The following is a 23,571-nucleotide window of genomic DNA, read 5'->3' as shown; positions in this document are numbered from 1 at the left end:
GATTTAATTGGATTGTGTTTGGTGCTGTCTTCCTTGCTGTGAAGACCGTTCCGACCAGTCTATCGGTGGCATTAGACAATTATTTACTTTTTTATTTAGCTTGAAATATATACGGTAATTTAAATATGATAGCATCAAATTTTATTATTCATAGTATGTAAAATAACAAGAGGGTAACATAAAAAAATAAAATAAAAATAAAAAAAGAAGAAAAAATTACAAGGGGGTGCCATGTAATTTAGTCTTGGGCCTGATATTTTTTCTAATAAAATTATTATACTCAATAGAATTTATTATATTTATTTTGCTTATTTATATATTATAGATGTAATTTATATTCTTTAGGTTTGTGATAGAAAAGAACAAACAGAACCTATTCATGATCTTATAATTACCTAGACCGCACAATATTAAATATCAGTGTGATCATGAAATGTGAGGGATTTATTTTTTCTATAAAAATATATTCTTCAAAGTATTTGAGATTATAATATGTTTATGTAAAATTAAGTCTTTTAAAAATGATGATAAAAATTCTAATTTTTTCAAAAGGATAAATTTGTAAATGATGATTAGAAAATCTCTAACTCATATATTTTATAAAAACCCTAATTAAGTTATGTTATATAAATGAGAGCAGAGCTGCTCCCATTTTATTAAGTTAATCTGGAGCTAACTCTCTATTATTTTGTTTTAATTTTCTATCTATCTATTACAATAAATTATAATCACAAGTCACATATCTTGACGGAAAGATATAAAGATGGATTAATTAAAAGAGTGAAAAGATATTTTTTTTGATCATCTTAATCAGATTAACGATTTACCAGAACATGTATATAATTTTTTCCACTTCCGATGGATATATTACGTTTTTTTTTTATACTCTACACTGAAAAACAATTTTTTTTTGATATATTATAAACATTTGATAGTTACTGATTTACATTTGTACCGCTAATTTTAAGTCTTATTATTTGTTGTCATCTCTCTCTATCTTTGTCATCTTTGATTCTATCAAATTGATGTATAGTATGTAGTGAGAATGGTCTTAGTGAAGCATTTTTTTTTCTTATGTTTGTTTGTTTACCTTTGTTTAATATTTTTCTCACTAATTACATTGTCTTGTGTCTGACGCAATACTGTTATGTCACCAGATCATCCACTACAATTAAACTCGAAGACTGCACTTAATGCAAGCCTCAAAAAAGGAGATTCTATCAGGATCCATGGTGTGTATTCGTCTTGCCAAACATCTATTCATTTTCCTAATATGATCCTAGGAATATTTCTAGGAAAGTGAAAAAGCTAGCCATTTGCAAACTGGACAACAAAGGAGTTTATACAGAGCTGGAGTGGATGATGAGGCGCATGACAGCCGAAGAGGTTAGTGAAATGGTTGAACAAGCCGTGGAGGAGGTGGCGATTGCACTCGCCGAGGCAGTAGTTGCTCTGAGGGAGGCCGGAGAAGCGGAAGCCATAGCCGAAGCAGAGGAGACGAAACTGACCATGATGCTCTCAAGAAGAAGTAGAAGATCATTGGGATTATTAAATTGGTCGAGTCGGGCAGGGTTGTGGGGAATTTGGGTTTGCTTTGATATGCGTGGCTAGGTTTTAAATTTTCGTTTTCTTTTAAAAACTAAAAATAAAGTTTCTTTGCAACATTTTCATGTAGTTTCATGCTCTGGAAATGTTTAATCTCTAAATTATCATTAATTGGTGTCTCCTTCGAATTATTTCAGATCATACTTGATATAGCACTCAAGTCTAAGAGAACAAACAGCCATTTTCATTCATTAAGGTCCCAATTCCCAACGATATTATGTAAATTTTAATTGGTCCATTTTATTCCTAACATTTACAGTAAAAAGATGTCATGTATAAGAGATCAAATTAAAAAGATGTCAGCTCACATTCCCTATAAAGAAATTTTCCTATGGAATTGAGAACCAGAACAACGGTCATTTTCAGCTCTCTACTAGGCTTTTTTTTTAATCTGAAGCTGCCATCATCACTGAACAAGCACGAGTTCCCAAATGGCGGGATTGGATCTTCTTCATGTCGAAGGGGTGGTGAGATAGAGGATGTTGAAATCGTAATCGCTCGAGCATAGTTTACTTTTATTATTATTGTCAAATAATCTATAATATAAGACACCATAAAATTTGACCTTACTAAATATTTTACGATCTCATCTTTTATGTTTGATCAAATCAAGCTAATTACTCACACCTTTACTATCTCACAATACTAATTTGACACTCGGGACTCTTTATTTTTGTGTGTGCTTGTGTGTTTTTTTGCATTTGCACACACTACATGTATTTATACTACTTCTAAGTCGGTGAGTGTCACCAACATCAACACTCTAATACTTTTTTATTTCTACATTAATTCTTATCTTTTTAGATTTTTCTCAACTATTTCTTTTTTTTTAATTGTAGTCTTTTTTAGAATCTAGTTAATTAATTTAACTTTTATAATATCTAGAATATCTATTTGATGCTGAATTCTAACGCTCTCCCTCAACATCAACTCCCATATCAAATTTTTTTTTTGATTCTTGATCATATTAGATGAAGCACATATCCGTTAAAATTTGTTTTAGTGCTCATGGCGTCGTCTAAATTTTTAGTACCACCATCTTCAATAACCTTGTAATGTGTATCATCTTGTAGCTTGAGAGAATTGTGCTCTTCTAATTGTTGTCGTTTTGATCCTTCATCGAACACCACATCATGAGACACATAACATCTTCCAGTCGTAAGATCACAACATCTCCATCCTTTCTTCTTAGTATCATATTCAATGAAGATGCATTTTATTTTCTTCTTCTTCTCATCTTGCACATAACACGTGTTTTCGAATACTTTGAAGTGTCTGACTGAAGGCTTCCTTTTTCGCAACTTCTCAAATGGTGAAATGAATTCCATCGCCTTCTTTGGTAGTCTATTGAAAGTATGTGTTGCGATCTTCATAGCTTCACCCCAATATTTTCCTGACACATTCTTTACATGAAGTATATTTCTAGAAGTCTCTACCAGATGACGATTAACCCTCTCAACTACCTTGTCTTGTTGTGGACTGTATCCAAAATTCAACTGCTTTTGTATCTTGTTATCTCGTAGATAATCGTAAAATTTTTTCGATACGAACGTACGTAAGCATTTCGTCTTTTGCACCTAGTTTGCGCTCTACTTCATTTCTAAAATGATTGAACTTTCCCAACACTTATGATTTATCTTTTAAAATATATCCAAACGTACCTTGAGAAGTCATCAATAAAACTGATCATATACTTAGCTCCTCTAGCCGATGGTTGCCTCACTGGTCCAACTATTGCCGAGTGCACAAGCTCCAATGGTCCCCTTATTCTACTCTTCGACTCTTTGTGTGCCTTTTCTTGTTGACATATAGCACACCGCATCTTCTCGAACATCTAGTTCAAGAAGATCTTTTATTTTTGATTTTTTTTATTACTCTGAAGTCATGATAATTTATATACACAAGTCTCTCTAGCTATAAGTTTATCGTCTCATCGTTTCGCGTCTTCTTAACATCTGCTTCTTCTATTATAACATAATTTCTCTCTTCATAATAGATTCTTCTCGAAATACCTTATCACCGTTTCTTTATTAATATGAGATGGGGACACTATTCCTCTTATGGATCTATATTCGTCTTTCCACTTCCATCTTCTGTAGTCGGAATTCAAATGACCTAAACACATCATCCAGCTGTACTTATGAGTTTTTTTAGTGCAAATTAGTTATTGATCAGCTTTTTAATAGAACAACAATGAGCCAGCATCATGAACATAAAAAAAAATAAAAATTGAGCCAGCATGGAGTGAGTCGGTGAGACTGACACGGGTATTTGACACTTTGGTGGGAATTAGAGTTGACGCACCATCACACGTGGCTTTCACAGCCTCTGAATCAGCAAAGTAGAATTAAAATAATATATTATATTTGATCTGTACTAAAATTAAAATATTAGTTTTTTCATTTCTCAGGTGCTCTTCTCAGTTACTGGCGATTAGCAGGTAAACCCCAACATCCACATTTGTGTATTATTGTAAGTAAATATTGTAAGTAAATTTGCTTAAAAACTACATCGAGAAGATCATCACCGTCCATTGTGAATCATGCGGCTAAGAGGAGGCGGTGTTGAACTCAAGGATAAGGAATTGCAGAAGATTGAAGACCCTGATTATACCCCCACCGCTAACTTCAGATTGCCCCCTGGTTGGGTTATCGACAGACGCCCATCTCCCTCAGTCCCCGGCCGTTTCGACAAGGTCATTTTGATTTCACCTCATTCTTGTTTTTCATTTAGTATTACTAGTATGTATTTGTGTTTGTACTGCTAGATTTTATTACATTGCAGCGGAAATTGCGGTCAATTTCAATTTTGTCATAGTCTATTTGGATATAATTTCACTTACAATTATGATTCAAGGATGTGTGATTTAAGTAATTACTTGGTGGTGGTGCAGTATTACCGTGATCCTCAATCTGGGCTTCAATTCCGTTCCCTGCTATCGGTTCAGAGGTTCCTCAATGGTGAACCTCCTAGGAGACCTGCAAAAGCAGGAAATGTGAGTTTTTGCTTCTTCTATTGCATAATTAATAATGTGCTATGAATGAGAAGAAACCTTCTTGGACTTTATTGGTATATGTAGTAATCAATGAGTACTTACTTGTAATGTCATCAATTATATACGCAGACGACTGATATTGTGCCCTTCAAGATCACTTCAGCGATACACCATCAAGGGCTTCTACCTGATAATTGGATCATTCAGGAAAAGCCACGTAGTAATGCTCATTATCAAGGCATCATTGACAGGGTACTTTTCTTCTTGCAAAAAGTATATATCATCATTTATGTTATTTTCACTACTGTAACTAGCTAGAATGATTAACAGGAATACATAGATACAGAGACTGGATGTAAGTTCCGTTCATTTATAGCTGTTCAGAGACACCTTAGTGAAATGGGTGAAGGATCAACTAAATCTGCTGTGAGTCATATTATCATTATTTTTTCACTTGTCATATGATATGATATTTTAGAAGAAGACATGACTTGGATGTTTGCTGTGAATGAATCCAATTATCTTGTGTTCTAGCCATCAAGATGTTGATGAATATTATCGATCTCAGAAAAAACCAAAGATGTTAAAGGATGGATCTTGCAGTAGACCGGACAAAGTAAAGTGGGTTTTGAGCGGGACAGGCAGATGTCGTACGTGGAAAGTTTTCATAGGTGAATCTGAGGTCCCTGAATCTGTGAAGAGAAAGTGGTGGGAGACGTTTCAGTTGAAGATAAAACGTTAACTACTCTGTTGTTTAATCAAGGTATATAATGCGACTTTTTCTTGTCAAGTATTCCACTTGAAGCTTAACTCAAGTTTAAACTAGTTATATCAATATCAGGAAGAAAATTACATTATATTTTGTTTTTAGAATGCAGTTACTGATCACTTGTTTTATCAGACTAATGATGGGTGGGTCAACGCCATTTTCTCGATCAGCTGGCTGACGACATGCTGTGAATTACGTTGGCACTTCTGGTGATATCGTATCACAGTGTGTAGATAATCTAAAGTAACTCAGACCAAACTTTCCGAAATGGCATTGGGATGTCATTTTGTGTGTATTACTTTTCCAGTCGATTAGGATGGAAATGCCTTATGCAAAAGGTATTAACATTACTAATAGCTACTAGAACATGTAAAACTGGCCAGGTTTCGAGAATAAACAAGTACTATACTAGACCATTTTCCAACCTAGCATGAATCTTCCAGTCCTCACTCTCAAAGTGATGGAATACTTTGGCCCATTAGTATCATAAAGTGATTGTATGTGGAAAAAGTAGTCAACATGACAGAACACAATCGATTACCATGACCCGACTTTTAATACCTGTTTGGACACAAGCCCGCACTACTAGGGTATGCAAATTATCCAGGGATAATTGCATTTTTTTATATCTGAAACATTTTTAGTATCTAAAATAGATTTTACCTAAAAAAAAACTTTTTCTACCAAAGGTACTTTTTCGATTAGTTTTCAAACAAATTCATACTTATCAGCAGAGAAAATCCGTTAAATCATCTCAACATTGATATACACATCGATATGTAATCAATATGACTGATATTTTTGGGCAAAAATATCAAACCGATTTAAAAAATGAACCAAACCAAGTAAAATCAAAATCGAACGAAAACACGACATTCACACACCTAAACCTTCAAAACGACGGTCTTACTTGATAATTCTTCGTCTTCTTCTCCAACGAATTATACGTCTCTCTTCCACAATTCTGATGACATAGTGATTTGAAATTAATCTTCCGTGTCTCTCCATTTCGTCATCTTTGTGTGAGTGATGAGTTAATTCGGATTAAAGCGTTTAAGATCATAAAAGGAAAGGAACCTTGTTGCTGGATCAATCTGCTTCAAGAGGAATTATTAGGCACAAGATCTGAGAGACAGGAGTCTTCATGTCTTTATCTCGGTCCTCCAAGCACTCACTCTTGGCCAAGAAGGATACAATATCGAACGAATTCAGTTCTCGATCTCTGTTGTAGTCATGTTCTTTAAAATCGGGATTCGACACTCTGTAAGACTCTCAGATCACCCACCACATGGTACAAAAACACCGACGCCATGGAAACAAAAAAAAGAAAAAAAGCCCGATTTGATTCCTGTCCAAGCAGATAATTGATTAATCGTGATGGAAAGGTGAGATTTTGTATATATTCCCTTGCCCCCAAATGATCAGTAAACGAATTGATCTGGAGATCGGGTAATTTTCTCGGGAAACAAACAGAATTACGGGGTATAAAAGAGAGTGAAGGAAGATGAGGAGGTGGAAAGCGGTAATGGGTAGACGGAGAAGAAGCGAATGGGAAGACGAAGAATAGTATCAACAATAGAGAATTGGCCATTGAAGAACAAGAAGTTCATAATCTGAACTAATCGAAGCAAAGCCTTCAGAAGAAGATGAAGAATGAGTGTTGTGTTGTGTTTTGATTCGATTTTGGTTTTATTTGGTTCAATTCGGGTTTATGTTCGGTTCATTTTTTTGGATGTATACGTGGAGATAATTAAGATGACTTAATAAATTTTGTTTGTCACATCAACAATTTTTAATAATATATATAAATTTATTAGAAAATTAATGGAAAAGGTACTCAATAGCAACTTATTAGTTAAAGTTTATTTTAGATAAACTATTTTTACAGGACCACAATTTATGTAATTTAACAATTAAATTTAAAATAATTAAAATATTAGATTTAGTGATATGTATCACCATATTATAAATCATTATATTAAGTCATTATTTTTAATATTTTTTTTTGAAAATTTAGAAATAAATACCGCATGATGCAAACTTGTAACTAATTGGAAATCTTGCACTAAGAATATTTACAATGTAGAAATACATGACTTCGATTTTCATGGAAACCGAACAAAATGAAGGGATAAACTACTCTATACTAAAGATAATGAATGCTCAAAATAAATTATAAAGAGCTTCAAGACTTTTTAGCATAACTAAGAGCATTCACATATTCGCTTCCCACATTAAATCTAAAATTTTCTCTTTCTTTTTTCTTTTTTCATTACGTTACGATTTGTGTCAAGCCACTCGAGCGAGATAAGAAGAGAAATCTACTTTTAAAATTGTCCTTCACTCTTGAAAGTCAGTAACGGACGAAAGGGGTGAAATGATAGCAGCGGGAAGCAAAGCCAACGAAAAGGCATCTCATTTCAGTGATGATTTCGACCCAGGTTAACCGACATTTGAGAGAAAGTAAGTATTTCATTTAATGTCAATCTATTCGCTGCTCAATTACATACCGTTGTTGGGATTTTTTTCGCTGGAAGAGGGGCATTCAGAAATAGTAGAAAGGCAGTAGGCCAGTCCCCGAACATGCCTACGGAAGGTGGGGTTTAAGCGACAAAAAAAAGCGAGAAAGTGAAAGAAGGACCAACGACAATCCTATCCTAAAGCAGAAGGAGGAGTAGGAGGAGTCGGTCTTCAAAGAAGATCGAGGAAGGTAATTACAATTATGCCATTCGAAAAAAGTACGGAAATGAAATTGAGTTCCACAAATATGCAGGCGAGAATGATTTTATCTCTTTTAATAAAATCTATTCTATTTATCTTGTGTATTTGGCTCGAACTCCTGACCTTTGGAGGGAGTACTCCCACATTAAACCTAAAGTTCGATCACACGAGTGTATTTTTTTTATTTAGCTTGAAATATATACGATTATTTAAATTTGATAGCATCAAATTTTATTATTCATGGTAAGTAAAATTACAAGAGGGTAACGTCAAAAAATAAAATAAATAAATTACAAGACGGGTCCCATGTAATTTAGTCTTGGGCATGATATTTTTTTCTAATAAAATTATTACACTTAATAAAATTTATAATATTTATTGTGCGGTCTAGGTATTTATATATTATAGATGCAATTTTCTGTCATTAGGTTTGTGATAGAAAAGAGCAAAACGGAACCTATTCATGATCTTATAAATATCTAGACATCACAATAAATATCAGTGTGATATGAAATGTGGGGCCGGATCTATTTTTCTATAATTATAAATTATTCAAAATATTTGAGATTATAATGTTTATGTAAAATTAAGTCTTCTAAAAATGATGATAAAAAATCTATTTTTTCAAAAGGATAAATTCGTAAACGATGATTAGAAAATTTTCATATATTTTGAAAGAAACTCTAATTAAGTTACGTTATATTCCCTCTGTATATAAATAGAAGACGTTTTTACTTTTTAGATTCATTGTAAATTTGATGTATCTAGACAATAATGATGATTAGATACATCAAATTTACAATGAATCTAAAAAGTCAAAACGTCTTCTATTTGTATACGGAGGGAGTATATTCTTTCTGTATGTCAATACATGTTTTTTTTTTTTAATTTTTTTATACATTTAAAAGAAAATGTATTAAATCAATATTAATAAATATATACATATCTTCTTGAATATATCAAAAAAATTAAAAAACCATATATTTACAAACGGAAGGAGTAAATAAGAGCAGAACTACCTCCATTTTATTAAGTTAACATGGAGCTAGCTCTCTAATTTGTTTCAATTTGCTATCTATCTACTACAGTAAATCTATAAGCACTCAAACAGTTTGATGGAAAGATATAAATATGGATTAATCAAAAGAGTTTTTCTTTGAACATTTAAATCGGATTAACGATTTATCAAAGCAGGTATATATTTTTTTCCACTTCCAATAGATATATTACATATTGTTTTTTACAGTATATGCTGAAAAATAATTTAATTTTTTTTGATATTATAAACTTTTTATAGTTACTTTTTTTTTAACTGAATTTGGGTTTGTGGTTTAAAATCTTAAATAGAAGTCATTTGCTTCAAGATGACATTGCCAAACTAGATCAAAAACTGTGTATCTTAATTACCTAGTATGTATAGTAGACAAAATGCTATAGGAAACCAGATTGACGACTTTTGTCACGGCAGGAGGTGTTACCGCATAGACACTTGAAAGGAGGATGATCTCCATCGAAGTCAACGTCGTACGTAGTCCCAGGTTAACTCTTCCATTGCAAAAACTTTCCTTGTAGTGAAGAATGCAACATGGTAGTAAAGATGGTATGGGTTCTCAATTTCAACAGGGATTGCAATCGGGTTAGCTTCAGAATACTTGTGATTGATGAACCTTGCAGCATTTTCATAATCTCTACCATCCAACCACAAGGCTTCTTCATCATTCAGGATACTCATTGAACCCCAATCTGCATCAAGGAGCACTGAATATTTATACTTCTCCTGGCTAACATCATTTTGAAAGCTTCGGCTGCGGAGCTCTGAATCAGTAAATATTTCCCCAATATACTCAGAGACAAAAGCACCCTTTTGCAATTCATCAACTGTTTGAAGTCCCTAGCATTTTCCTTGTTTTGCAGGAAATACTTGTAGTTTCAATGTGATTCCTCGTTGAACAACACGATTCCCACACTTTTGTGGAATTTTTTATCGTAACTAACCAAATCAGAAACCTAAATAAGATTCAAAGACATAGTGAAACTCAGGCCTTTGTGAAGTTAAATCCTTATTTAATTTGTTCTGTGTGTTATGCTAGTGTTAAATTAATCTCTTTCATTTGGCTAAGTTGATTGAGAATATACGCGAGCCTCGACACAACATGAAATGTTGCTCATTTATAAATTAAAAATCACCGGTTCAAGTCAAGTCACAAAAACAACATTTTTACAATTCAAGTGAAAACATAAATAGTGCATAGATCAATTATCTCCTCAATAATGTCACACCCTAAATTTTGACTAATTAGCATTTAGAAACAATGCATACATTTAGTAGACATGAATATAATTAGATTTATAATTTATTGTGATATGTTTTTAAATGTGGTATATAATTGTACATATAAATAAATATAGGAGTTCATTAATAGAAAATTTTAAATCTTGAGAGCGTGTTTAAATAATAATCATGGTTGTGAGATATGATTGTAATTAGGTAAAAGTCTCTTCCCTTATCACCGTTACATGAAATTAAAAAAAAAAATACAAAACAAAAGAAAGAAACATCGATAGTTATTTTGTTTATAATTGGTGATCATGGTATTCAGGTATTGTAATATAGTGGTTAATTGACTACTTGTGTTTGGATTGAGTATATATGGTTTGTGATTTGAATTTCATGCACATGTGAAGGTTATGACTATAAATCGATTATATTGGATTAATTATTATTGGATTCTGTTATTGTCTATCATTGAGGATAGAGTGACTTATGATGTAACGGAACCCGTGGTGAGGTTCATGATTTTGTTTTGTGCTACCTGAGCTAAAAGATGCGATATTCGTCGTTACGATTGTACATAGACACGATCTAAGAACCACGTGTCGTCCGACCAACCGGGTTAAATTTCGAAATTTTTATTGAATTTGATAAGGATGTCAGTTTGTCTAGATGTTGATGTTTTGTATTTTGAGAATTTTTCGGTATGTTAGTTTCAGTTTGAAAATCTTGAAACCAATTGAAAATCTTGCACTAAGAATATTTACATCGTAGAAAGACATCACTTCGATTTTCATGGAAACAGAACAAAATGAAGGGACATAAACTGCTCTGTACTAAAGATAATGACTGGTCCAAATAAATTATAAAGAGCTTGAAGACTTTTTAGCACAATTAAGAGCATTCACATATTTGTTTCCCACATTAAACCTAAAGTTTGATCACACGATTGTTTACTTTTTTATTTAGCTTGAAATATATACGGTAATGTAAATATGATAGCATCGATTTTTATTATTCATAGTATGTAAAATAACAAGAGGGTAACATCAAACTAATAATAATAATAAAAAAAAATAACTAAATAAAAAGAAGAAAAAATTACAAGGGGTGCCATGTAATTTAGTCTTGGGCCTGATATTTTTTCTAATAAAATTATTATACTCAATAAAATTTATTATATTTATTGTGCGGTCTAAATATTTATATATCATAAATGTAATTTATTTTCATTAGGTTTGTGATAGAAAAGAACAAACATAACCTATTCATGATCTTATATTTACCTAGACCGTACAATATTAAATATCAGTGATCATGAAATGTAAGGGATTTATTTTTTCTATAAAAATATATTATTCAAAGTATTTGAGATTATAATATGTTTATGTAAAATTAAGTCTTCTAAAAATGATGATAAAAACCTAATTGTTCAAAAAGATAAATTTTAAATGATGATTAGAAATCCCTAATTCATATATTTTGTAAGAAATCCTAATTAAGTTATGTTATATAAATGAGAGCAGAGCTGCTCCCATTTTATTAAGTTAACTTGGAGTTAACTCTCTATTATTTTGTTTTAATTTTCTATCTATCTATTACAATAAATTATAACCACAAGTCACATATTTTGATGGAAAGATATAAAGATGGATTAATCAAAAGAGTGAGAAGATATTTTCTTTGATCATTCTAATTGGATTAATGATTTATCAGAGGAAGTATATAATTTTTCCCACTTCCGATGGATATATTACGTATTGTTTTCTATAATCTACACCGATTTTTTTTTTTTTTTTTTATATATTATAAACTTCTGATAGTTACTGATTTACATTTGTACAGCTAATTTTAAGAGTCTTATTGTTTGTTGTCATCTCTCTCTCTATCTTTGTCATCTTTGATTCTATCAAATTGATGTATAGTATGTGGTGAGAATGGTCTTAGTGAAGCATTTTTTTTCTTATGTTTGTTTGTTTACCTTTGTTTAATATTTTTCTCACTAATTATATTGTCTTGTGTGTGATGCAATACTGTTATGTCACCAGATCATCCACTACAATTAAACTCGAAGACTGCACTTAATTCAAGCCTCAAAAAAGGAGTTTCTATCAGGATCCATGGTGTGTATTCATCTTGCCAAAGATCCATTCACTTTCCTAATATGATCCTAGGAATATTTCTAGAAAAGTGAAAAAGCTAGCCATTTGCAAAATGGACAACAAAGGAGTTTATACAGAGCTGGAGAGGATGATGAGGCGCATGACAGCCGAAGAGGTTAGTGAAATGGTTGAACAAGCCGTGGAGGAGGCGGCGATTGCACTCGCCGAGGCGGTAGTTGCTCTGAGGGAGGCTGAAGAAGCGGAACCCATAGCCGAAGCAGAGGAGGCGGAATGCTCTCAAGAAGAAGCGGAAGATCATGGGATTATTAAATTGGTCGAGTCGGGCAGGAGTGTGGGGAGTTTGGGTTTGCTTTGATATGCGAGGCTAGGCTTTAAATTTTCGTTTTTTTTTTAAAACTAAAAATAAAGTTTCTTTGCGACATTAATTCATGTAGTTTGATGTTCTGGAAATGTTTAATCTTTAAATTATCATTAATTGGTATCTCCTTTGAAGTATTTCAGTTCATACTTGATATAGCACTCAAGTGTAAGAGAACAAACAGCCATTTTCATTCATTTAGGTCCCAGTTCCCAACGATATTATGTAAATTTTAATTTGGTCCATTTTATTCCTAACATTTACAGTAGAAAGATGTCATGTATAAGAGATCAAATTAAAAAGATGTCAGCTCACACTCCCTGTAAGGAAATTTTCCTATGGGATTGAGAACCAGAACAATGGTCATTTTCAGCGCTCTACTAGGCTTTTTTTTTAATCTGAAGCTGCCATCATCACTGAACAAGCACGAGAGTTCCCAAATGGCGGGATTGGATCTTCTTCATGTCGGAGGGGTGGTTAGAGTGAGACAGAGGATGTTGAAATCGCGACGACTCAAACATACTATCAAAATATACTTTATTATTATTGTCAAATAATTTTGACAATATAAGACACCATAAATTTGACCGTACTAATTATCTTACAATCTCACCCTCTATGCTTGATCACGTCAAGTTAATTACTCACACCTTTACTATCTCACTATAGTAACTTGACACTCGGGACTCTTTGTTTGTGTGTGCTTGTGTGTTTTTTTTTTGCATTTGCACACTACATGTATTTATACTATTCCTAAGTCTGTGAGTATCACCATCAACACTCTAGAACACTTTTTTTATTTCTAAACTACTCCTTACTTTTTTAGACTTCTCTCAACTATATCTTTTCTTTTTAATTATAGTCTTTTCTAGAATCTGGTTAAATAACTTAACTATAATAATATTTAAAATATTCTAGCAAATGGTTGATGTTGAATTCTAACACTCCTCCTCAACATCAACTCCCATATCAAACTCTTCCTTTTGACTCTTGATCATATTGGATGAAGCACATATCCGTTGAAATTTGTCTAATGTCCATCGCATCGTCTAAATTTTTAGTACCACCATCTTCTATAACTTCGCGATGTGTATCCTCTTGTATCTTGAGAGAATTATGCTTTTCTAATTGTTGTCGTTTTGATCCTTCATCGAACACCACGTCACGAGACACGTAGCGTCTTCCAGTCGTAAGATCAAAACATCTCCATCCTTTCTTCTTACTATCGTATCCAATGAAGATGCATTTTATTTTCTTTCTCATCTTGCACATAACACGTGCTTCTGTATACTTTGAAGTGTCTGACTGAAGGCTTCCATTTCCACAACCTCTCAAATGGTGAAATGAATTCCATCGCCTTCTTTGGTAGCCTATTGAAAGTATATGTTGCGGTCTTCATAGCTTCATCCCAATATTTTTCCGACATATTCTTTACTTGAAGCATACTTCTGGAAGTCTCTACCAGATGACGATTAACCCTTTCAGCTACCTTGTCTTGTTGTGGACTGTATCCAAAATTCAACTGCCTTCATATCTTGTTATGTCATAGATAATCGTAAAAAAAATTTCAATACAAATGCTTCCCCATCACTCGTACGTTGGCATTTCGTTTTGACTCCTAACTTGCAGTCTACTTCATTTCTAAACTGCTTGAACTTTCCTAATACTTTTTATGTATCTTTCACAAAATATATCCAAACGTATCTTGAGAAGTCGTCAATAAAACTGATCATATACTTAGCTCCTCTAGCCGATGGTTGCCTCACTGGTCCAAGTATTGCCGAGTGCACAAGCTCTAATGTCTCCTTGTTCTACTCTTCGGCTCCTTGTGTGCCTTTCCTTGTTGACATATGGCACACACCGTATCTTCTCGAACATCTAGTTGAGGAGACCTTTTATCTCTGACTTCTTCGTTATCATTCTGAAGTCATGATAGTTAATATACCCAAATCTCTCGTGCCAAAAGTTTGTCATCTCATCATTTTCTGTCTTCTTGACGTCTGCTTTGACTGTCATAGCATAAGTCGAACCCATTCTTTCTCTCTTCATAATAGATCATTCTCGACATACCTTATCACCGGTTCTTCTTTGATATGAGATGTTGACACCATTCCTCTGATATGGATCTAGATTCATCTTTTCACCTCCATCTTCTATAGACAAATCTTTGATAGTTTAGAAGACTCGATCTGCTGGTCAACATCTTCCACATGTTAGTATTCTATCAAATCAGGATATGAGGATATTCGATTACATTCCATGAAATTTTACTGGTCTAGGTTAGTATGGAGTAAAAGCTTGGTACCTCGACATAGTATGATATTGTGGCTTGCTGTTAACAATAGACTGGCTGTTAAAATTAGGCTATTTAAATGGGGTGTTAGTACTGATGCAACTTCTACCTTATGTGGTCTATGTGATGAGTCTATTGATCATCTATTTTTTATTTATCCTTTCTCTAAAACTGTGTGGATGGAATTTATGCCTTACTGTAATGTGAGTCGGTATCCTAAGAGGTGGAGGTGGGAAAGTAATTTGGTTGGGTTCGTAAAACTTCTGGTAAGTCCAAGCTGGCTTGTCTACTATGACTAATGTTTACAGCCATGATCTATTTTTTGTGGTTGGAAAGAAATAGCATCATCCTTATTTCAAGGAAAGAATGGAAGTACGAGTCATGTGGTGGGAAGAATTAAAAGAGCAGTTTTGTTAGCTGTTAGTGTTATAAATTGTATAGATTTAGACTTATTAAGTGTTTAGAGATAGTATTGTTTGTTTATTGAGTACTTAGAGGTTGTAAGATGTTATACATTCTGGCCTTTTGCCATTAGTTAATAAAATTGCTATTTGACAAAAAAAAACGCATATTTTTTTAGAAAAAAATAAATAAAAGACAATGTTAGGCGGCTAATGTGGTTTGGAACATTGGGCCTCATGGAATGAAAATGAGAGCTTTACCATTAGCCCATCTCGAATGCTAAATCCAAATGATAAAATTGGATTTTGATTTTGGATTGTAGTGGATGACAAGACAACGAAAGTCCGAATATTTCTTTCCCCCAATTTTTCTTTTAGGATTCCTCTATTCTCAACCCAACTTCTACTTTTCAATATTTTATCTTTAAATATGTGGTATATACTACTTACATACCAATTATTTTTTCTTTCATTTTAATTTATAATATTTGATTCAAGTTCGAATATAAAAATTAGGACTATAGAATGGAATGAATAAACCCAACTTGATTTTTTTTATATTTCTATCTATGTATATTCATGTGGCATAAGTTGGATTCGAAAGTTGAGTTTCCTACTGTGGATGCTCTTAGTACTGGCTTAGTTGTAGTAACTTAAGAGGCAACTTATTTTTTTAACAAATCATTGGGAGCATATGCCCCCACCAGGCCTAGTGGATCCGCTACTGATTCGAGACTATTATAAGGCGTCTCCCAACTTCAGAGCTTTCGCCAACCATGACGTGACCTAATTCGTTAGACATTTCCTCCATATAAAATACTTGGATTCAATTTCGGGGAGAGGAGGGGATGAGGAACGAACCTTGAGTGGGCAGTTTATAATAGGAATTAATTAAAAAAAAACTTCAGAGCTTTCATAATATCTACTATATGAATTTCCAGGCCTAGCGGTATTTTAGAATTCTCGATAAGCATATATATTTAGCACACAAATGACAAACCCATGCTTAATCCCAAATAAGCATAAAAAACCTGCAGCATTATCCTTGCTTGTAACTGATAATGAAACATTAAATGATAATTAGTTTCCTCATAGAGCGATTGTATGTGGACAAGTAGTCAACATGACTGAACACAATTAGGAGTGTGCAAGACCAGTTTGGTTTTAAGAGATCGGTCTTGGTCGATTTGCTACAATGGGTTAAATTTTGTTGCTTTTTACTGAATCGAACCGAATTTTTCGGTACAATACGATTCTATTTGTCGGTTTTTTTTCCTTCCTTTTCAGATCAAAATGAAGATCAATAAATGTTGACAAGCAGCCAAGGACCAAATAATCCCAAGTGCCTCTTCTCTTCAAAAATTCATCATCCTCTCTTCAAAAATTCCGATTCTTGTCGACTTCGATCAACCACCGCCACCTTTTATTTATTTCTAAAATAGTTTTTCATCTATACCAAGTAGGATAATACATCATTATTAAGATGCCACATTTTATCATTGTATTATTGGTTATTACTTATTAGTGAGATAAATCGGTACCCATTATGATATAATAATGAAAAAAGTGGTATAAATGTGGGGAAAGTGAAAATGTCTATTGTACTTTTTTCGGAAACTTATTTGGGTAATATCGGTGTGATAATGAAATGTAGGGATTTGTTTTTTCTATAAAAATATATTGTACAAAATATAGGTTATAGTGATTATGTAAAATTAATTCTTCTAAATATGATGATAAGAAACTCTAATTGTTCAAAATATAAAAAGGATAAATTTGTAAATGATGATAAGAAAATCCCTATGTTCAAAATATAAAAAAGGATAAATTTGTAAATGATGATTAAAAAATCCCTAATTCATATATTTTGAAAGAAACCCTAATTAAGTTATATTATTATGTATAAATAAAAGAGTAAAACTGTCTCTATTTTGTTAAGTTAACATGGAGCTAGCTCTCTACTAATCTATTTCAATTTGCTATCTATCTAGTACAGTAAATAAATAAGCACAAGTGGCATATTTGATGGGAAGATATAAAGATGGATTAAATGTTTTGAATATTCTGATCAGATTAACGATTTACCAGAATAGGTAAATGTTTTTTTCCCACTTCAAATAAAAATATAATGAAACTTTTTTTTTATTATAGTCTACACTGAAAACTAATATAACTTTTTTTGATATATTATAAACTTTCGATTTCATGATTGTGTATCAGATATGATGTGAAGAAAGAAGCAACCAAGATAGCCTTGGATTGGAATGCAAAGATGAAAGTTGGCAACTCTTCGGAGGTTCTTGGATTTTTGCTGCTTGCGGCTATCTATGGATTGGCTGATACATTTGATGCCAATAAACTCTTGTACTATTTGGAGGTTGTAGCTCAACACGGTCAAACTCCTAAACTGCTGTGGCTACTTGGTCTTGAAGATAAAATAACAGGTTTTTGTCTGCCTACTAGATATTGTTTATGCATTATTCATTTTACAAAATGATTATACATTATCAGAATTCTCTTGAATTATTTATCTGTTACAAGTTTTATTCAAGAACTGGTGGAGAAAAATCAACAAGTTGATGCAATTTTATTTGTTCAGGCATCGAACTTACTGCTCAGTATCCGCCAGTATCTCTCCTAAGGGATTATCTGAAGCATTCTGACAAGATGGCAAACAAGACTATTAAGAATCCAATGGATCAGTTGCAGCTATACATGAAGCTATAAAAAGAAGAATCACTGATGCAAAGGCTGTACTGGGCTGTATACTATTGGTGTACCTGTGCTCCTAATCAGGAAGAAACACAAGCATAAAAAATAAAAATACAGCAAAAATTTCAGCAAACAGAACAAATAGATGATATAATCTGTGATTTTGTAACCGAATGGATGATAATCTAATTTGTGCAAAGATTTGAATCGAAATCTGAAACTTAATATAGATATCTATTGTGTTTTGATCTTAAAATCTAATTTAGTTAAGGTTTAGTACTAAGGTTCACTCAATCACTATCAATGCAACCGATTAAAGGCTTTTAAACTGAGAAAACAAAAACGATGAACTTTCAAAGCAAATTTCAGGTTTGATTTTGATTACTCTAAAAGCTCATTAACGAAAAGAGTAAAGTCAAGGACCTTATATACCGATCCAAAACTACCCTAGATGTCATTGAATTTGATTTATAAAATAATAGAAATGAAATTACATGTAGGAAAAGCAAAAAGCCCTTTTGGGACCACAAGACATAAACTGCTAAAAACTTAAAACGATTGAGTTTTTGCTTGCTCTTCACTTCATTGCATTTCTTTTAATCTTCAAAATGAGACTACAATCAGCCGGAATCGAGATTTCACTTCATCAGCATCTGAACTTCGAATTTGTAGAAGAACACACATAAGAGCAAATGGTTGATTTTGTACTTGACTTTTGATTCAGTGCTTCAAATGACATAGTACCAATTCAGAAACCTTTACTACACTACTATTGAACTTTTTTAATTTAAACTTCTTCATTTGTTTGACTAAAACTGAAAGTGAGATTGAAAATGCAGAAACTAAGCTAAAACAGCTACTTTGAGTACCAGCCAAAAACAGCTTGCAGTAGAAATCCCCTATTCTGACAGCTGAAACCCAGAACTCAAGTTGATCGAACAGACATTTTATTCATTACTAGATAATTGCTAAAATTGACTTCATAACTAGTTTCAGAGCATCAAGTCAATCCTAAATGGCCTTTAGAATCATCAAAATCCATCAAGAATAGCAAAAGATAAGCTAACCCTAATTATTCGGAAGAGAGAGAAAGCTGAGCAATGAAACAGTAACCTGAAATCCTAGGCAAATTGGGGCTTTTCGATCGATTGATTTGCGAAGCAATTGAACACAATATCGTTGTTCCTGAGGTTGTCACGATCATTTCCAGCTATGTCACGACCTTCACAAATCGGAATTCCGGCCGGTGGAATCTCAATTGCATTTCCGGCTCGACTGGTTTCTGAAAAGCTAGCAGGATCCTCAACTTTTAGTATAGAGACAACAAGATCCTCAATTTTTTGAAGATGTGCAAAATCGTCCTCGACAGTCACAAATGCAGAATCAACTTCCATCTTCTCTGCATTGCCTCTAATCGACCCAGTCTTGCTTCCATTGATTTCAGAGTCATCCAAGCTTTCCAAGAGAGTTTTGACAAATACATTGATGTCGACTTTGATGGTCTTTTCCATTGTTTTTTCTTTTTCTTCAACTGTAAGCTTCCTCTCTTCTTCTTTCTTTGCAATTTCTTCTCTTCAAAGCAAGCTAGTGTTTCAACAAAATTCTGGAATGCAGGTTCCACAAAATAAATTCTTCCAACATATATAGCCTCGAATCACAGTATCCACTTGAGGAGCTTAATTGCCTTTTGGGAGCTGATACACAATCTTGAAATTGAACTACGTCTGAAATTCTAGCAAATTTTTTTGTCGAAGAACGTCCACTTTTTCTCAATCTTCTGTTATTTATCAGCTTCTACTCGATCAAAATGTAATTTACCAGATAATTTATAATATTTTTTATGGAGATAAATAATTTTCTCAATTAAAAAATATTATTTTATAAAGTTAAAATAGGTGATGTTAAGTTAATTTACTCATTATTTATGCAACGAAAAGTGTAAAATCGATTAAGAGATAAATAAATGACAGTTTGTTTGAATACATTGAGAAGAAATATGGTGGCATGAATGTGAAGTTCATGTTCCGCTATTATTTTACGTATTTATTATGATTATCTAGTGAAAAGTTTTTTTTTTATATATATTAATTTGATTTTTGAACACCCAATTTTTTTTCCTAGCATCGCCTCTTGACATGTGGATTACAAGTAATGTTGAAATGATAACTATCATATTTATCTTTTTGATTATCATTTGTATATAATGCATAGTTGGTGAAATATAACATGGTTGTATTATGGTTTGATGAAAAATAAAATAAAATTTTTATTATAATATTCATATTAAGGTCTTGAATTACGAAATAAAAGTTAAAAAATATATTATGGTAAATCTTCACAGAAAGGAATTTATGTTTGAAATAAAAGTACGTGACTACAAAGTCTTTATGCAACTTGAAAATGTTCATTAAAATTGTGTATTATTGATGTAAACTTTTGGTTGGACATATATGCGAATATGAAAATCAAAACATGTCTGTGTCATGTAAATTACCAATCTAAACTAGATTGATATTATCTTGATGTTTATAATAGGATGAAATAGTCCGATATCCATCATATTCGATCCTTAATAAATCATAATATTGAGAAAGAAAATTCGTATTGTTTACTATATATGATCAATATAGAAAATGTATGAATAAAACTTTCTTGAATATAATATATAATAATATGATGAATAAAAAGTAAGTCGATGAAAATTTCATGAAGATAAAAAGATTTAAGATTATTTTTAATAATCATGTGACTTTTGGTGAATCACGAGCGTTCAAGTAAAAAATAAATTTCCATTAAAGATGAATTATAAGACCAGTACACTATATTATTTAGTTGGATTAAAATAAATAAGGCATAATTTCTCAATCTACTAAAAAAATATATTATTTTTATAATGTGAGTTGTAGTTGAGAAAAGAAATAAGGCATATGAAAGGAGGTAAAATAGCTGAGAAAAAATATTAATAATTATGAGTTGTGGCATAATCAATGCCAATCATTTTAATACACTACGGTAGCAAAGCAACTATGTCTAATATATTTAGCAAAAATTATAATTAAAAATCTAGACATGTTTGCTTAACAGCACAATACATAAGACAACATATATATTTTAAGAGGTATCATAAAAGTTATTTTTGTAAAAGACAATATTATCGACCATATTTATAAAACCGTTTGGAAAAAAAACATGATCATGACAACAACAAAGGCTATGTGTCTAAAGAAAATTAAATTAGTAACTAGTAATGGCTAACCTTTTATTTTCTATTATAAAACACAATAGCTAAAAGGTTAGAGGGTAATAACAAAGTTATGAGTGACAGATGATCAAATTCGAGGAATATGTAATAGTCCTAATGAGAATAGAGGACGCGTATATATAAATACTCTTAATGAAATACAAAAGCTCATACCAATAGAGTTAGGATAAGTTCATATATATATATATATATATATCGAGAAAGAATTTGGATCAAAACTTCACCTACATAAACACATTGAGGTGGTGATGCGTGAAGTCAAAGAAGATTTATATATTTTGTTAAGTGTTTTATGATTTCAGTTAGTTAGCACATGATTATTATAATGGTACTTATATTTATTGGGACAAAAATATTCGATTAAACTTATGTATTCATGTGTATAAAGTTTTTTTGCCTTATCATACTGACTCATGGTTCGATAAAGTTTTGTCTAACCTCATATTTGGTAAAGTTTAAATCGTTTATACAAGTTCATATCAAAAGATACTTACTAAATAAATAATTACTCAACATTTGGATCATTAATAATTAATTAGTGGAAGATCGTTGAAAATTTAATGTTTATATTTATTTTCCTAGAAAACATGTATGTAAAATGTGTGGATAATATTTCTTTAAGGATATTGATATTCTAGACATCAAACCAACAAAGTTTTTATTCGATGATATCCATGAAGAAGAAACAATTAAGGTGATTTTATATTTTTTGACAAGCTGTAGCCCTAGCTCGAGAGGAAGGAAGGTAACTTTGCTACTTACAATATGGAAAGATTTATAACAGTAACACTCATGTGCCAAGGCGATGAACCTTAACCCCTTTATCCCTAAGGTGTCATAATTAATAAACATGAACTTGTTCATTATAGAAAGGATCTTTTTTAAAGACAAGGGGATAGAGAATGTTCTATTGTCGCTTCGACAGCCTTCGTGGTGCCCTTATTCGTTAAGGGAAGGAACCTTAATTCTACCTTAGTATTTCACTTTCTTCTTTTGTTAATAATAAATCGATATTAGAGAGGAGAAACCTATATTTATTCAAATACGGAATTAATGAACTAAGGAAAAGAATTGTATTTTTTTAAAATATACTATCTCCGTCTACAAAATAGTTGATACTTTCATTTTTTAAAATTCATTGAAAATTTGATATATCTAGACAATAATAATGACTAAATACATCAAATTTTTAATGAAATTAAAACGTAAAAACGTCATCTATTTAATTACGGAAAGTATATATAAACCATTTCTTATGCTATTAATTTCCACAGACCTAAGAAATCAGGAAATTCAGCTCCAGCTAGCAACCAGTTAACGGTTACCCTACTGTTAAAAAAACCCTCTGTTTTCAAGAGGCAGCACTAAATATGATAACATAACATTCAAGTGGAAGATGACATACTGATATGTGCTTTGCGATAATTTTCTCATCATCGTTAAAATAATTTGATCACAGTGGCTACTTTAATTTATCTTTAAATAATAAATAAACAAAGTGAGTAGAAGTATATCCCCCAATAGATTCTCAGACCATCGTTATCCATATATAACATCAAGAGCTAATATAAATCAGGACACATGATTAACAACCTTTCTATTTATAGGAAATCATAATCTGGTCTTCTCTATTATTAGTAAGCTAAATCAAATATAAAGAGTAAGCAGCAGCAGCTTGCATCCAGTGTTTCATTTATCGCTTCTTCTTTCAGCAGAACTTGTAAGATCCCAATTGCCATCTCAATGTTATAATTAAATATCACTGAAAAGGAAGATAAAATTAAAAAAAGGAATTAGATAAAAATCTTATCATATCGTAATAATTTATATTATCATCCCTTCATTATAATTATTATTGTACATACTAAATGACATGAGATATCAGTGACAATGAGCAAAGCAATTGCCATGTGGAGCCTTGTTGGACCACAAAGCTACTAAGTATATATCATTAATAACATAGCTTACATACATTATACATTAACATCTTTAAGAAGGAGATTCAAGTATAAATATACATAGCAGATTATACATTTCTTTTTAACCGTAGAAATGATTTT

The 23,571-nt window shown here is 32.0% G+C and overlaps 2 protein-coding genes across 2 annotated transcripts; one reads left to right on the top strand and one right to left on the bottom strand.

Moving 5' to 3' along the window:
• Positions 1 to 4,147: 4,147 nt before the first annotated feature.
• Positions 4,148 to 5,342, top strand: LOC139883984 (methyl-CpG-binding domain-containing protein 7-like). Its single transcript, XM_071868071.1, has 5 exons — positions 4,148 to 4,300; positions 4,499 to 4,600; positions 4,730 to 4,852; positions 4,931 to 5,026; positions 5,169 to 5,342. The coding sequence occupies exons 1-5, from the start codon at positions 4,148 to 4,150 to the stop codon at positions 5,340 to 5,342; spliced, it is 648 nt and encodes a 215-aa protein (XP_071724172.1).
• Positions 5,343 to 9,606: 4,264 nt separating this feature from the next.
• LOC139883983 (histone-lysine N-methyltransferase SUVR4-like) lies at positions 9,607 to 10,259 on the bottom strand. The gene is made up of 3 exons (XM_071868070.1): positions 10,227 to 10,259; positions 10,086 to 10,097; positions 9,607 to 9,981 (listed from the first exon to the last, which is right to left on the bottom strand). Exons 1-3 carry the CDS (start codon positions 10,257 to 10,259, stop codon positions 9,607 to 9,609), a joined length of 420 nt encoding a protein of 139 aa, XP_071724171.1.
• Positions 10,260 to 23,571: the final 13,312 nt, after the last annotated feature.

Source organism: Rutidosis leptorrhynchoides, unplaced genomic scaffold, assembly GCF_046630445.1.
Source record: "Rutidosis leptorrhynchoides isolate AG116_Rl617_1_P2 unplaced genomic scaffold, CSIRO_AGI_Rlap_v1 contig487, whole genome shotgun sequence".
In the NCBI taxonomy this organism is placed as follows: Eukaryota; Viridiplantae; Streptophyta; class Magnoliopsida; order Asterales; family Asteraceae; genus Rutidosis; species Rutidosis leptorrhynchoides.
The sequence above is the reverse complement of the archived record's forward strand: the minus strand, read 5'-3'. Positions and strand labels throughout refer to the sequence as shown.